This window comes from Chiroxiphia lanceolata, chromosome Z, assembly GCF_009829145.1.
Source record: "Chiroxiphia lanceolata isolate bChiLan1 chromosome Z, bChiLan1.pri, whole genome shotgun sequence".
Lineage (NCBI taxonomy): Eukaryota > Metazoa > Chordata > Aves > Passeriformes > Pipridae > Chiroxiphia > Chiroxiphia lanceolata.
Genome location: NC_045671.1, coordinates 20,281,103 through 20,294,585, shown reverse-complemented (window position 1 = coordinate 20,294,585; position 13,483 = coordinate 20,281,103). Strand labels below are relative to the sequence as shown.

At 42.7% G+C, this 13,483-nt stretch overlaps 1 protein-coding gene across 1 annotated transcript in view; it reads left to right on the top strand.

Annotated features, from left to right (window-relative positions):
- The window catches only part of CMYA5 (cardiomyopathy associated 5), a 48,841-nt gene extending 37,020 nt beyond the window's left edge, over positions 1-11,821 (top strand). Inside the window, exons 10-14 of the mRNA XM_032676830.1 lie at positions 107-251; positions 8,183-8,316; positions 9,103-9,202; positions 10,175-10,351; positions 11,236-11,821. Of these exons, the coding sequence (XP_032532721.1) occupies positions 107-251; positions 8,183-8,316; positions 9,103-9,202; positions 10,175-10,351; positions 11,236-11,488 (809 nt within the window). The 3' untranslated portion in view covers positions 11,489-11,821. The remainder of the gene's footprint in view (positions 1-106; positions 252-8,182; positions 8,317-9,102; positions 9,203-10,174; positions 10,352-11,235) is intronic.
- Positions 11,822-13,483: the final 1,662 nt, after the last annotated feature.

Sequence of the window (13,483 nt, the reverse complement as noted above, 5' to 3'; positions counted from 1 at the left end):
CCTGTGGGTTTTCAAGGAGCTGACTCTTGCTTTCCCTTACAAACATTCCCCTCCAGCTGCTGGCACCCTCTTCAGAGTACAACTAACATGTTCTTGTGTCCCCCAGCACCCGCTGTCCCCACCATCAAGGCCGAGGACTGCACTGTGTGTTGGGACACGGCCACTGTCCGCTGGCGTGCCGGCTCCGTGTCAGCGGAGTCCTTCATCCTGGAGTACTGCCGACAGCACTCACCGGAAGGAGAAGGTCTCAGGTCAGTGCCACGGTCACAAAAACCCTTGGTCAGATTAGGCAGCCGCTGATGACTGTCCCCCAGGCCGCGGTTCGTTATGCAAGAGATTATTCTGCCTTTAGCCATGGGAGGAAGAAATCTGCTTCTGTGTGCTGAGGAATTTAAAGGATAGACGCTAATCCATGAGATTAGGCTGAGACACAAAATACTTCCTTTTTATTCCGCTTAACTGGACAATCCCTTTCAGTTGGGGCCAAAACCCCGGAGACGTTGTGCTGTTCGCAATCAACTGGAAATTTTAGGGCTATGCTGGCCGGGGAAGCAATCGCTGACCCGCAGCTGCTGGAGCCCCAGGGCAGGGCAGAGGAGGGCAGCTCAGCTCCATGGAGAGTCGTGTGATGGGGTAGCCTGGACCAGTTTGCTCTCTGCTTTGTGGAGAACAACATAGGAGTCACCTCCGGGCTTAGCAAGGGTGATACGGATGCCCCGGTAATATTGGTGACCCATCTGTGCTGTCTGGATGTGCATGCAGATGCCCCCTCAAAGCACAGATGAGCTCAGTCCTGCCAGGCTGTGCAGGCGTGCCACAGGGATCTGAGAGTAGCTTTGAAATTCGAGGTAGGGTCTGTTTATGCCAGACTCTCTCTGGTTTCCCCAGCCTGTGCTGCATAGAGGAGAGGGTGAGGAGGGATGTAGGCACCACTGAGCCATGAAATAGTGCACTGTTGAAATGCAGAGAAAATTATCCTAGAATCATAGAATCCTAGAATAGCCTGGGTCAGAAGGGACCTTAAAGATCATAAAGTTCCAACCCCTCTGCTGTGGGCAGGGAAATATATTATTGTCTGTATGTTCCTGGGGCCTGGGGTTTTTGTTTGTTTACTTTCTTTAAATAGTGACAATATTTCAGGAAACTTCAGTTGCAAAGGTCTGAGAAGTTTTGGGAAGGGGAGGGGGGTGACTGGCCGCAGGACCCTGTGGAAGAGCCTCAGCTCAGCTGAGCTTGTCTTCACTTCCTGAGGAGCCTGAGTAAGGTCTTCACCTAGGGGCTAATTCATGTGGCCATTATGGAGATGTGGCAGAGAGGGAAGAGCCCCAGTCCCTGCAGTCAAAATTACTTAACTGGACTGAAGAGTTTTTGGGTTTGTAGTAATGTACAACAGTGAAATTGTGCATGCCTTATGCCTTACAAAAAGTAGGCTGAAAACTGAAATAAAATTTCTCTGTGGGTAGAAGACTTCTTTTCATGCAATACCAGTGTGCTGCATTAATGCAACTAAGAAGAAGTCTTCTCCAGCTCTTCTGCCTCTTGGAGACCAGCTGTGACCTGCTCTGCTTCATACATATTTCATGAGGCCATCAGGTTCCTGTCAGCCTGCTAAAGTTGCTGTTGTTCAGGGATCACAGAATCACAGAATATGCTGAGTTGGAAGGGACCGACAAGTGTTATCAAGTCCAACTCCTGCTTCTGAACAGAACCATCCCCAAGAGTCACAACATGTGCCTGACAGTATCATCGAAACACTTCTCGAACTCTTTCAGGCTTGGTGCTGTGACCACTTCCCTGGGGAGCCTGTTCCAGTGGCCAACCACCCTCTGGGTGAAGAATCTTTTTCTAATGTCTAACCTAAACCTCTCCTGACAAAACTTCAGGCCATTCCCTTGGATTCTGTCACTGGTCACCACAGAGAAGATATCAGTGCCTGCCCCTCTTCCTCTCACAAGGAAGTTGTAGATTACCATGGGTATCCCTTCAGTCTTCTCCTCTTCAGTCTGAACACACTAAGTGACCTCAGCTGCTCCTCATACGGCTTCCCCTCAAGGCCCTTCACCATATTCATTGCCCTCCTTTGAACACTCTCTGAGAGCTTAATATCTTTCCTATATTGTGGTGCCCAAAACTGCACATAATATTCAAGGTGAGGCCGCTCCAGTGCAGAGCAGAGCGGGACAATCCCCTCCCTCTACCAGCTGGCAATGCTTTGTCTGATACCCTCCAGGACATGGTTGGCCCTCCTGGCTGCCAGGGCACTGCTGACTCACATTCAACTTGCCATTGACCAAAACCCCCAGGTCCCTTTCCTTGGCACTACTTTCCAGCCTCTCATTCCCCAGTCTGTACGTACATTTAGGGTTGCCCCACCCAACGTGCAAAATCCAACACTTTCCCTTGTTGAACTTCATGTAGTTGATTACCCAGTCCTCTAATTTGTCGAGGTCTCTCTGCAGGGCCTCCCTGTCTTTGAGAGAGTCAACAGCTCCTCCCAGTTTTGTGTCATCTGCAAACATTCTTAGTATCCCTTCCAGTCCTGTGTCCAAGTCACTTATGAAGATGTTGAAGAGAACAGGGCCTACAAAAATGTAACTGCTCCCAAAACCTGTGCTGTTTGTTCGCCCTCGAATTTCTGTGCTGTTAACTGAAACTGACTCTTTTTCTCAAAGAATCAGAGAGTGTGCTGATTCCTGTAATCCATGAGCAAGGTGTTGATAACACCAAGCAGTTCGTGTGATGATAACTGTGGCAAAAAGCTTCCAGGACTGACCCATTCACTTTCTCAAGTGACCTTATGCAAAATCTAACATGTTTATAATTATACTGATTCACATTTGACTTTTTGGCCTCCTTGTGGGCAGAAGCTGGCCTTTTACTGTGACAAGTGTGGAAACTTCCCACAGGACAAAATCACAATTTTTCTCAGAATTGCTGTAGTTTAAAATTCTCTATTTACATAAGGGCGCTGACCTCTTTTTGCATGTCAAAGCTAATGCTTTGCCACTTATTTTTCCTGAAAGCTATTCATCTCTTTCCTTTTCTGAAATCAATCCCCTGAGAATAACGTGGAAATTTTCTGTAGTGTCACAGCTTGTGTCAGTGATGGAGAATTTTTTTTTAGATTTCTGTTTAAGATTTTGTATAAAACTGAGGAAAAAAGACCTTACTGGTGGATGGAGCACACTGCCTGTATCGCTCCTATCCAAGGCCCCTAATGTGAAACTGAGGTCTAGAAATCAATCAACTTGGCTAGAAGCCAATATCAGGTGAAATAAAACAATCTCTATGCTCATCCAGAATTTTGGCCTGAAATGCTGTCATTTCTTCTGTCTTCTTTCCTTGAAATCTTGGAGTTAGTCCTTCACAGGTTTCCTGAGCAATATTCATTTTGAGGATTAGCCAAATGTGGAGCCCCTTCAAAGACAGCCTGTGCCTTTTGTGCTTGAGGCAGCCCTGTAGCTAAGCAATTTCCTAGTTCCTGGGTGGAAGTTCAAACATGTTTCTCAGCAACCCTGGAAGGTTCATACAGCTGCTGCTGGAAGCACAGCTTGAAAGCAGAGGTCAAGGAAGAGCATCTGAGAGAAGTCCTGGAGAAAGCAGCATAGTCCCATCCCGCAATGCTGCTTTCAGAGGTATCACTTTGGGAGCTCAACCAAGGTAAAGGAGCCTGCCAAGGGAGCAGGCAGGGAAAAATGTCCCCACTGAACAGCTGGAGACATGTGTGGAGTCCCTTATCTGAGCCAGCTCCCTGTAACCTTCAGTATGTCACAGAACCACAGGATGTTTGAGGTTGGAAGGGACCTTTGCAGATCAACCCTGGAACAACACCCCTGATCAAACAGGGCCACCCAGAGCCAGTTGTCCAGAAGACTTTTGAACATCTCAGAAGAGGTCCTTGGAGCAGCCCCAGCTTCCCAGGGAGAGAATTTTAAGCACATCTGGCAATGAAATTTCACTGAAGTTTCCTTTCAAATATTGTGAAAAAAATACCACCCAACCCCTCCAAACAAACACATGCACACACACACAGAAACCCGAACCAATAAAAACAAACAAACAAAACCCCAAAGCAAACCAAACCAACCGAACAACCCTCCTACACCAAACAAACAAAACCCCACCCAAATCTATGTTTTTCCTTCTCCATTCTTTCTCCTTGCCAGCTTGCCACCTGAGGGACAAGCTTTCATATAAAATCATCTTAAATCTTTGGCAACAATGAATCCCTGGCCTGCTGCCGTGGTTTTAAAGCTCCTTCCCAGGTTGAATCTTTTTTCAGAATCTTTATGAGTGAGGTTTTGAAATCTTTCAGTTTCCAGAGCTCTGCTATTTTCTTATTGTTCATCCTCTTTGTATTGAGAAGTCAATGGAGTTGTGGGTGGAAGATGGAAAGCTGTGAGAAATGTAGCCCATGGATATGTGAGCTGTTCAGATGGAAAGCTTGTATCATATCATGAGAAATCTGTAAGACTCAGGGAGGCAAAAATTAGTGCAGTATATGGTGGGCTTGTAGAAGTGGAAGTGCCTGAGTGTCTTCCTCTCCAATAATGCAAGACTGGCATTTCTAGCAACTGAAAATTTCAGTCTCCTCATGGAGCAGGTCTAATGTTGGAACAAGAGGAACAAGCCTCCCTCCTCTTGCATTGCCCCCATAATTGTCCTGCTAGCTCAGAAAACAGGGTAAGAGAAATACAGAATCTTTCTTTCCTCTGGCTCTGCCATCACAGATAGCAGCAAGTACCGTTGCAGGTGGTGTTTTGGTGATCTAAATCCAAACCAGCCAGAGCTGGAACAGAGGAGGGAAGAGGAAGCATGTGGCACAGCTGGGAGCCAACTCAGGGCTATTCGGACATCATTTTTAAATTCAAGAGCTTTTCTTCCACTCATGGTGCACCCCTGTTCTTTGCTTCTACATGTATCTTGAGAAACTTGCATACTTTCAGCTCTAGTTCCACCTCAGTGGTACCAGCACAGCTCTGGAGGTATTGTTTCAGTGGGATCTTGGTGATGGAAACAACAATTATAGCATAGAGGGTGTTGTGAATCCCTGCAAGGCATATAATTTGCTGGGTTCATGCAAAAAAATCCCCCTAGATGTTGTTTCCTTGAAATAAATGAGGAAACGTGCATCAAAACACATCGTCAGATTTCTCTAAAATCTGAGAAATCACAGATTTAACAGACAGCTGCTACTATAGCAATTAAGAGGTAAAGAAACATGCAATTTTTGTTCTGCTTTGAATAACACATACCTGAAATTTGGAGATTGTATTTTCAAATTTAAAGATTCCTCTTATAATGAGAGGGATTGAGAGGAGATATTTAAAATATATGACTTCAAATATTTCTTGAATTTCTCTGCACTATTTTTTGTAGTGAGAAACTGAGAGGGCAGTGCAAATAAGATAACATATAATCTAAAGGCCAGGATGCCTCATGGTTTGATAATAGCATTATTGCGTTTCCAATCTTCTATAAAGTGGGCAGGTGTAGATAAAGTAGAAAATAGCTGACATTAGAAATGTTGTAGGTGGATTTCTTTTTCTTTCAAAATTACAGTTTAGTGCTTAAGGTGAGCTTGAGTAAGGTCTAGCTACAGTGTTACAAGAACTCAGAAATGAAACAGGCTTCCACCAACACTGTCAGGATGCATTTTCCCTCACCTTCTCCTGCACATAACCTGGATGCTGTAAGCTAACCACTAATCATACCCTCTCCTCATCGTTTTTTTTTTTCAGGGTTAACCTGAAACATGACCAACTACAGTGATTGCTGGGGAGCCCTCAGTATTCACTCCTCCAATTCCCTACCCTTTAGACAAGGCAATAGATAGCAAGACCTATTTCTTCTTTGCATGCAACTTCTTTGAGCTTGGACCTGGCTCAGAATGTATCAAAAGAAATTCCTTTTTGTCAGCATATTCTGTTTCATTATTTGGCAGCAGCAGGACTGTTTTTAAGCCTTAATCATAGCAAAAATTGATGGGCTCTTATTCTTAGGCAGCTTAAAGCTTGCTGAAATAGATTACCAAGCAGAGAATGCTATTTGAAAATCTGATCACTGTTTTACAGACCAGATCTGCTTAAAGTCATGATTTCTCTGTCTCAGTCATTATTACAAATGAAAAGAGGCGTTCTATTGGTCTCTGATGTAAACATGAATTCAAATTCCTCTTGAATAATTTCATATTTGTAAGAGACCCAAGTCTGAACTTTGATGGTTCACCCTATTCGTCAAGTGGTTGGATCCAAAATGTTCTCTAAATACCAAATCTCTGGAATCCAGTTCCAGAATATGAATACCCCATGTCTATTCTTTACACAAGAACATAACTGTCTAGTTGAATTTAGAATTTTGCGTTTGGTTAATTAATCATCAGATAAATAGCACATAATGAAAAAGATCTAATTTCTTTGGAAGGATACTGACTTACGTGTCATTTTTTAGAAGACAGAAGGAGCCATTTACAGGGCATTGCTGTGCTGTACTACATATTGCCACAAACAATTTTCAAGGAATAGCTTAGTGTGTCATCCCTTCATCTCATTTGTAAGTATTTGCTCAAGACCCCTTTCTGGTGGTCTACCCTTCAGATTCACATCAAAGATGTCACTATGGTCCTTTTAAGGATTGGGCAAGTCTTGCCTAGAAAGTGTGGGCAAATTTCTTCAAAGCTTAGGTGCCTATTTCTTTTCCCCTACTTCTACTCTATCCTGTTTTTCTTTTCTCTCACTTATTTCGTATTTGCCTCTCTTCTCAGTTCCCATCTTATTCTTCAACTCATCTTCCCTTTTTCTCTTGCCCTCTATAATCAGATGAGCCTTTTTCCTCTTTCAAGTCTAAAGAGCTCAGGTTCCTCATCGGGTAATTTTTCAGGTAACATCTCTTCCCTAAACCTTCTAGTAAGAACCTACCAGTCTGCTGGACTCCCAGTGCCTTGCTGAAGTGCTCCTGTGGTCAGGGCTTTACGAGTGTGAAGCGAACCATGCAATTTCTACTATGTTTGCAACCACTTCTCTTTACTGCCTTAGTTCCAGCATTAATATAACACTTTCCTCAAAGGTAACATAGTCCTGTGCTGATCACACAGGAGCCCTGAAAGCCCTAGAATTCTTTTAATTTGAAAGAATATATTACAGGAGCACCCAGTGCTTTTTTTTGATGCTTTCAACCACTTTTAGTGACGATTGACAGTGTAAAATACCTGTTACAGAGTAATAAGTATGATGCACCAGACTTTTCCCAAGATGCCATCCTTCCAGAAAGAGATCTGTGTGATGTTAGCAGGAAATTGGTGCGTTAACAGCTGTGAGATTTTACATTGAGGTGACAAATGCAGCAGAAGCAGGCATATGAAAAATCCTAATGGATGAGCTGATTATACTTCAGTTTGTACTGCCCTCTGGTGGGATACATGGGGAAAAACAGCAATTCCAAATGAATAGCAACGATTCGGTCTGTCTGATGACTCGCCTGCCTTATCTCTTCTGGGGTCACAAAAATTTGCACTGGGAAAGGTAATTTGTTTAATCCAGCTTCTTACGGAGGCATTGTCTGCGAGGGGCAGACCATCGTGGGCTCCACTCTCAAAGCTAACGTGGAAGGGAAAGTGCCTTGCACACTCTCCAAAGGCAGGTCTCCAGTTTGTGAATGTGAATACTTGCCTTGAAAATTCCTAAAAGCATTTTTGGAGGAAATTAGGTACTTTATACATGGTCTTTACCTGCAGGCATACAATGCAGTGCGTATATACTGTCTGGCTTGGCTCTTACCATATGAGACAAAAATGAGGAAAATTATATCTAGTGCATGAGAATTTGTTAAACCAATCTTTCATATTCCTGACAAAACAAAAAATATAATTGGCATCTTTCTAGCCATCCAAAATCCTTTCACTGGTACTTCAAAGCACCTGTGAAGCAGATTGACCGGGTGCTGACTTTCGTTTTCCAGTAATATGTGAAGACACCAATGGTTTAGGATGTGAGGTCTGGAGCTTTGAGGCATCACGATGGGGAGACTCAGTCAAACCTGGGTACTTTTCTGATTTGGAGTTTCTGTGTGGTGCCTGATGTTTCAGTAGTCAACAATACTGTTAGGAAGCTTAGCTGTTTGCTTATATTAGTCTTTCCTAGTTTGGGTAAGTGCATACCTTTTCATATATGTTCAAAATTTGCAGATCTTTTGCTGGTATAAAGAAACCTGAACTGAAAGTACCCCTGGAGCCCAATGTGAACTATTTCTTCTACTTGAGGGCTGTCAACTCATTTGGGACAAGTGAACAAAGTGAAGCAGCTCTCATCTCAACTAAAGGTAGATCATAATTTCCTGATGTCAAAACAATGGGATGGAGGGGCAAAGCAGTCAAACATTTTTCTTTGAAAATCATATCTGAAGTTCCCAATTTGGGAGTGAACAAGTAATTGAATTTTTTATTTCAATAACTCAAACATATATCAGGTTTTTTCTGCTTAAAATTAGCATAATCAGAACTACTTCACTTGAAGTTTGTATATTTATGTCAATGTAAAGCTGGTGTGACCTCAGAAACAAAAATATTGAATTCTGTCAGATATGAAGTGATTAAATATTTTTCAGGCAATCTCAGTGTCATGAGTCTGACAGAACACATTCAGATAAAAGTTCCAATGACATTAAAAAAACCGCTCTCACAATTAAAACCTTATGGACTTTGAGTTTCAGTGATGAGGAAGTATGCAAAGCAGCCTTAAAATGTAATAGATGATTTAAACCCTATGATTCTCAGATAAATAATATATTGCTCTTCCAAATCAGCCTCAAAATTCAAATTTGCTATTTTGAATAAACAAATTATTGAAAATTATTCAACCTTTTTAAATACTGAAGACCTCTTTATCACCTAGCTGCATTTCTGAATGTTAGACTTCTGTCCCAATTGGGCACAGATTGGAAGACTCCTTGCATTTGTACCCAATTTTCTGTCACTCCTACCTACCAGTAGACACAACCGTGTCCAGCTAAGGTAGCAGTTATTGTTGCTTAACATTTTATGATTTGTCTCATGGTAAAGTAGCCAGCTTCTCATATCTAGTGTTTTGTTGTCATCAATTGTAACAGGAACTCGATTTCGCCTCCTGAGTGACACAGCCCATCCCGCTTTGCAAATCTCCTCCAATGCAACGGTGATCCACCTTCCTGAGAAAACTAAACTCACTGGGTAAGCAGCAGCATGATGAGTGTGACTACTCTGTGAGGTTTAGGATAGATCCCTCACTTTTATTTTTGCCTATAGGCAGCTTTCACATGATACCAATTGTGTAGAAGAACTGAATCACTGTCATGCAGCCCCTGGACTTTGTGCGATCTACTCTCCCCCCCTTTCAAGCATTGCAACATTTCAATAAAGACAGTGGTAGCATTGATGTAGGTGCTGGGAAGAGTTCAGTGCCACACTCTAGTATGGCCAGGAAGTCTAAGCCAGTGGTATCTCTGGCACTGCTCGATTTTCTTCAGCCCATGGTCACTGCTTAATCCACCAGAGCACTTCAGTCTCAAAGCAATTTTTTGCTGCCCTGAAAAGATCAGATTTGTGGGCTTATTTTTTAATATATTGTGGATAGAAGTAATCCATCTTGCATACTTTGCTCCTCTCCTGAGGGCATTATTGGTAATGTTTTCCAAAGTATTTGTGGCTTCAGAGAACTAGGAAGTGCTTTTGGGATATGTTTTGCATGGTTGTACCAGGCTAGCTGTATACATTGTGAACCTGGGGGATTTTTTGACATATTGACATCAGTCCTGTCATAAGCACAGGTCCACTTGTAAAAGTTGTGGCATACTGATACGGCTTCTTGAAAGGTGATGAGGATTTAGTGGTTTAAGCATATTTTTTATTGTTACAACTGAATGTACACAAGATGTTTGTCACTATGACTACTCAAACAACTATGCTTTCTAGTTTGAACAAGCCTTCAAAATCTGACATCTTTTAGATGAGACCATCTCAGTGCAAAGATGAAAGACTCTCAGTGACAACATTTAAATCTTTGATAAAACCCCGCAGTTGGAACAGCAGAGTGCAATTCATTAGTAATTTTAGATGATGCTTCATGATGTGACTGAAAGAAATATCACAATATGGTTCATCTACCACCACACACATTTTACTGCATGTTTCTTTCACAAACAGGTTTCCTTCAGTCCTGGGTGAACTGCTGCCTGCTCAAGGATGTCATTACTGGGAAATTGTTGTCTCTGCCTGCAGAAGCTACAGGATTGGGATTTGCTATGAGTCAGTAACAGAGAGCGGTGTCCTGGGGCTGAGTGATACCTCCTGGTGCATGCGGTGCTGTCCTACACAAACCAGGTAAAGAAAAGTCAGTCTAGCTGCTTGGGAAGCTATTTGTCCTTCATGAAAAAAAGCTGTACCTCTTCAAGAATTGTAAGAGCAGAAAAAATTCTTCTACTTTCTTTATGCAAATTTGAATAATAAGAAAAGAACAACTAAAAAAGGTCTTTAGACCTCCTTAACAAATACTTTAAATATACCTCCATAGAAAAGCACCTTAAAAATAAAATTAATCTCAAACAGAGAGTTTATCACCCTTTATTCACTCAACCAGTGAATAAAACTTAAAGAACTAGTTTGCTGCTGCTTTGTCATTCCAGGTTCATATCCTGAACTGATTCACTAAACCCCAGCAAGTGTATTTATTTCCAAAAAGGCAGTCTTTTTATAATCTCTTTCCTTCTGCAAGAGATGTCAAGCCTCAATAGAGAATGCTTTCTCCTGCCTTGTCCTTCACAATGATAGGCACTTACCTGCCTATCACCTGCGACAGGGCTGCAGGGTGCTGGAATAGTCTGCGGTAGCAGGCCAGTGCCAGGCTGCTTGAAGGTTTGTAAGGTATTACCCTGCTAACGATGTAAAGGTGATCTTGATCTAAACAAGTGTGCTTTTTTCAGTATGAAATCATACAGATGTATGAACACAACTAGCTAAATGAAACATCCAAGATGCTTTTATTCCAAGAGTCCAGAGATGCAAAGTGAAAAGGCTCATCAGCATGCCAGGCAGGGCTTTGAAGGGATGCCACATTTGCTTTGCCTACATACTGAGCAAATGCTGTTGCCATGTGGTAATCTGATGTATGCAGCCACCTGTTAATAGATTGGAATTAAACCACAGGTTATTTCTGGTAAATTGTCATGAGGAGGCTTTACTGTGTTCTGGTTTCCATTTTCCCACAGCTTTCTTTACAGATTTCTTCACACTGGTGTGATGAGTGATGTCCATGTGACAGAACACCTGGCCAAGATTGGCATCCTGTTGGATTACGCTAGCGGGAGACTGTTGTTCTTCAATGCAGAGAGAGGACTTGTGCTGTTTGGCATGAGGCACAAATTCACTGATGCTGCTCACCCAGCCTTTGCCCTGGAGAAGGCCGGAGTGCTTACCCTGTGCACAGGAATGGAGCTGCCAGAGTTCGTGAAGCACAGCTGATATCCTTCTTCGCACTTTCTGTAAAATTGACAATTATAGCATCAGAGGATAGAGAGGGGAAGAGGGGTGTCAGGAAGGGATGTCTAGTCTTCACTGATGAACACTGTGTGCATGGCTCTCCCTCATATCATCAGTAATTGTAGCTAGTGCTCAGACATGTAATCACCCAGAGCCTGGAAAGAAAATCAACTTCTTCAGATGGAGATGCACCCAGTGATACACACAGCAGTACTTCTAAGGGGATAAAGAAGTTTTGTTAGATATGATAGTGCTAGCTGTCTTTTTAAAGTTAATTATGAACCTGTGTATGAAATAAATGCATTTCTCACTGCACTATGTGAAAGTCATCATTTCATCATTTGCCAGGACAGTCAGAGCCGGAATCCAAGATGATGTGCTTAGAAAATGTGTAAAAACTTCAACAACTGAAACATTCTGCAGGTTAACATATCTTGTGTTATTGTCTGCCAACTCTTTAAAGGCATAAATCAAGAAAACTTGGAGACTTAGAAGTCCACATGTTTGCAAAATGAGTGAGTCCCAAGCTAGTCTTCATATCAGCCATGTAAAATTTGAGTATAGCACACCCACCTAAGCTGCTCATAGCAGACTAACATCTACCTGACAGTGTCAGTAAATATCTGTGCCTGTGAATAGCTACTCATGAAACACCTGTATGAGGGAAATGGATAGTAGCAGTAAAAGTCTTCCCTTCTGGTTTTCATCCTCAGTTTGTTGGTTAAGTGTTTTTGATGGTGAAAGAATGTTTCTATTCAGGACCTTCTGGATCACCATTTTTCCAACACTGCTTTTTACCTTTGCTCTTACAAAAATGATGGTCCTAATTTCAGGCTTGTGTACCTTTTTCTGCATCTGCCCTACTCTCTCTTGTTATCTGCACTAGCACCAGCGTCATGACAGTGAGGTACAGTGTTTCAGGGCCATCAAAACAGGCATATTAGCAAAGTTGATATTAGCAAAGTAATAGGATGCTGATTTTGCCCATTGGCTTTTTTGAACCATTTTTCCAAGCATTTCACACATCAGTATTATGGCTGTCTTCCCGCCTGTCCAGAGGGCTGAAGGCACAAATGCCGGTGGTGGTGAACTCCAGTGAGTGTTGAGGGGAAATTAATCTTAAACAGGCAGGCAATGCTTTTTGTGCTGTGCCTGCTTTGGAGATTTCTGCCTCAGGCAGTTGTGCTGCCAGACTCGTTTCTGAGCTCAGCTGAACTCCCTGAAGTAAAACAGATTTCGGGAGTCTAATAGAGAGAGTTTGTGTCTGAAAAGAGAAGCTAAATGAGTTAAAATGAAGCTTCTGCTTTTTATTGTCAGAGAAGGTGCTTGTTGCTGCTGGTTTATGTATGATTTAACACTATCAGGGCATGCGCTTGCTGCTCCAGCCTGCTGTATTCTTGCTGTCCTAGGGGAGCCACAGTCCACATTGTCATAGCTGTCTCAGGCTTGTTATTGACTTGGTTAAGTCAATATAAAGAAGATCCTGTGACCATTTATTTTAAGCCAGAGCTTTTTCTGGCATTTCAATTAAAGGGTGCCAGTTCTGAGTTCCTGCTGGAGAGAGTGGGGAGTGAAAAAGCAGGATTATGCCCTGTTGGCTCAAGTGAGTGTTTTGTAGAGGTGTGGAGGATGGTGAGAAAACGTCCAGGATTAATTGAGAGAGAAATACAGAAAGAGTGTTGGGGGTAGCATTACTATGAAGGCTGAGGAGGAGAAGGCAACAGAAGGTAGGCTGGAAACTCACACAGAGCAGATGGTGATAAACTAAGAGGCAGATTAGTGGTGTCAGCAGGGTGTGTTCCTTAGGCTCCTGCAGCCAGTGAGCTCACTGAAGGTTTGGCTATCTCCAGAGCTTAACGTGGTATTTGGAAATAAGCCTGAAATATTCCAGTCCTGGGATGATTTTACCTGTGTACTCCTCATCCTCATCACTGTCATCTCAAAAGAAGGATTGCTTCATGGACACCAGCATGATAT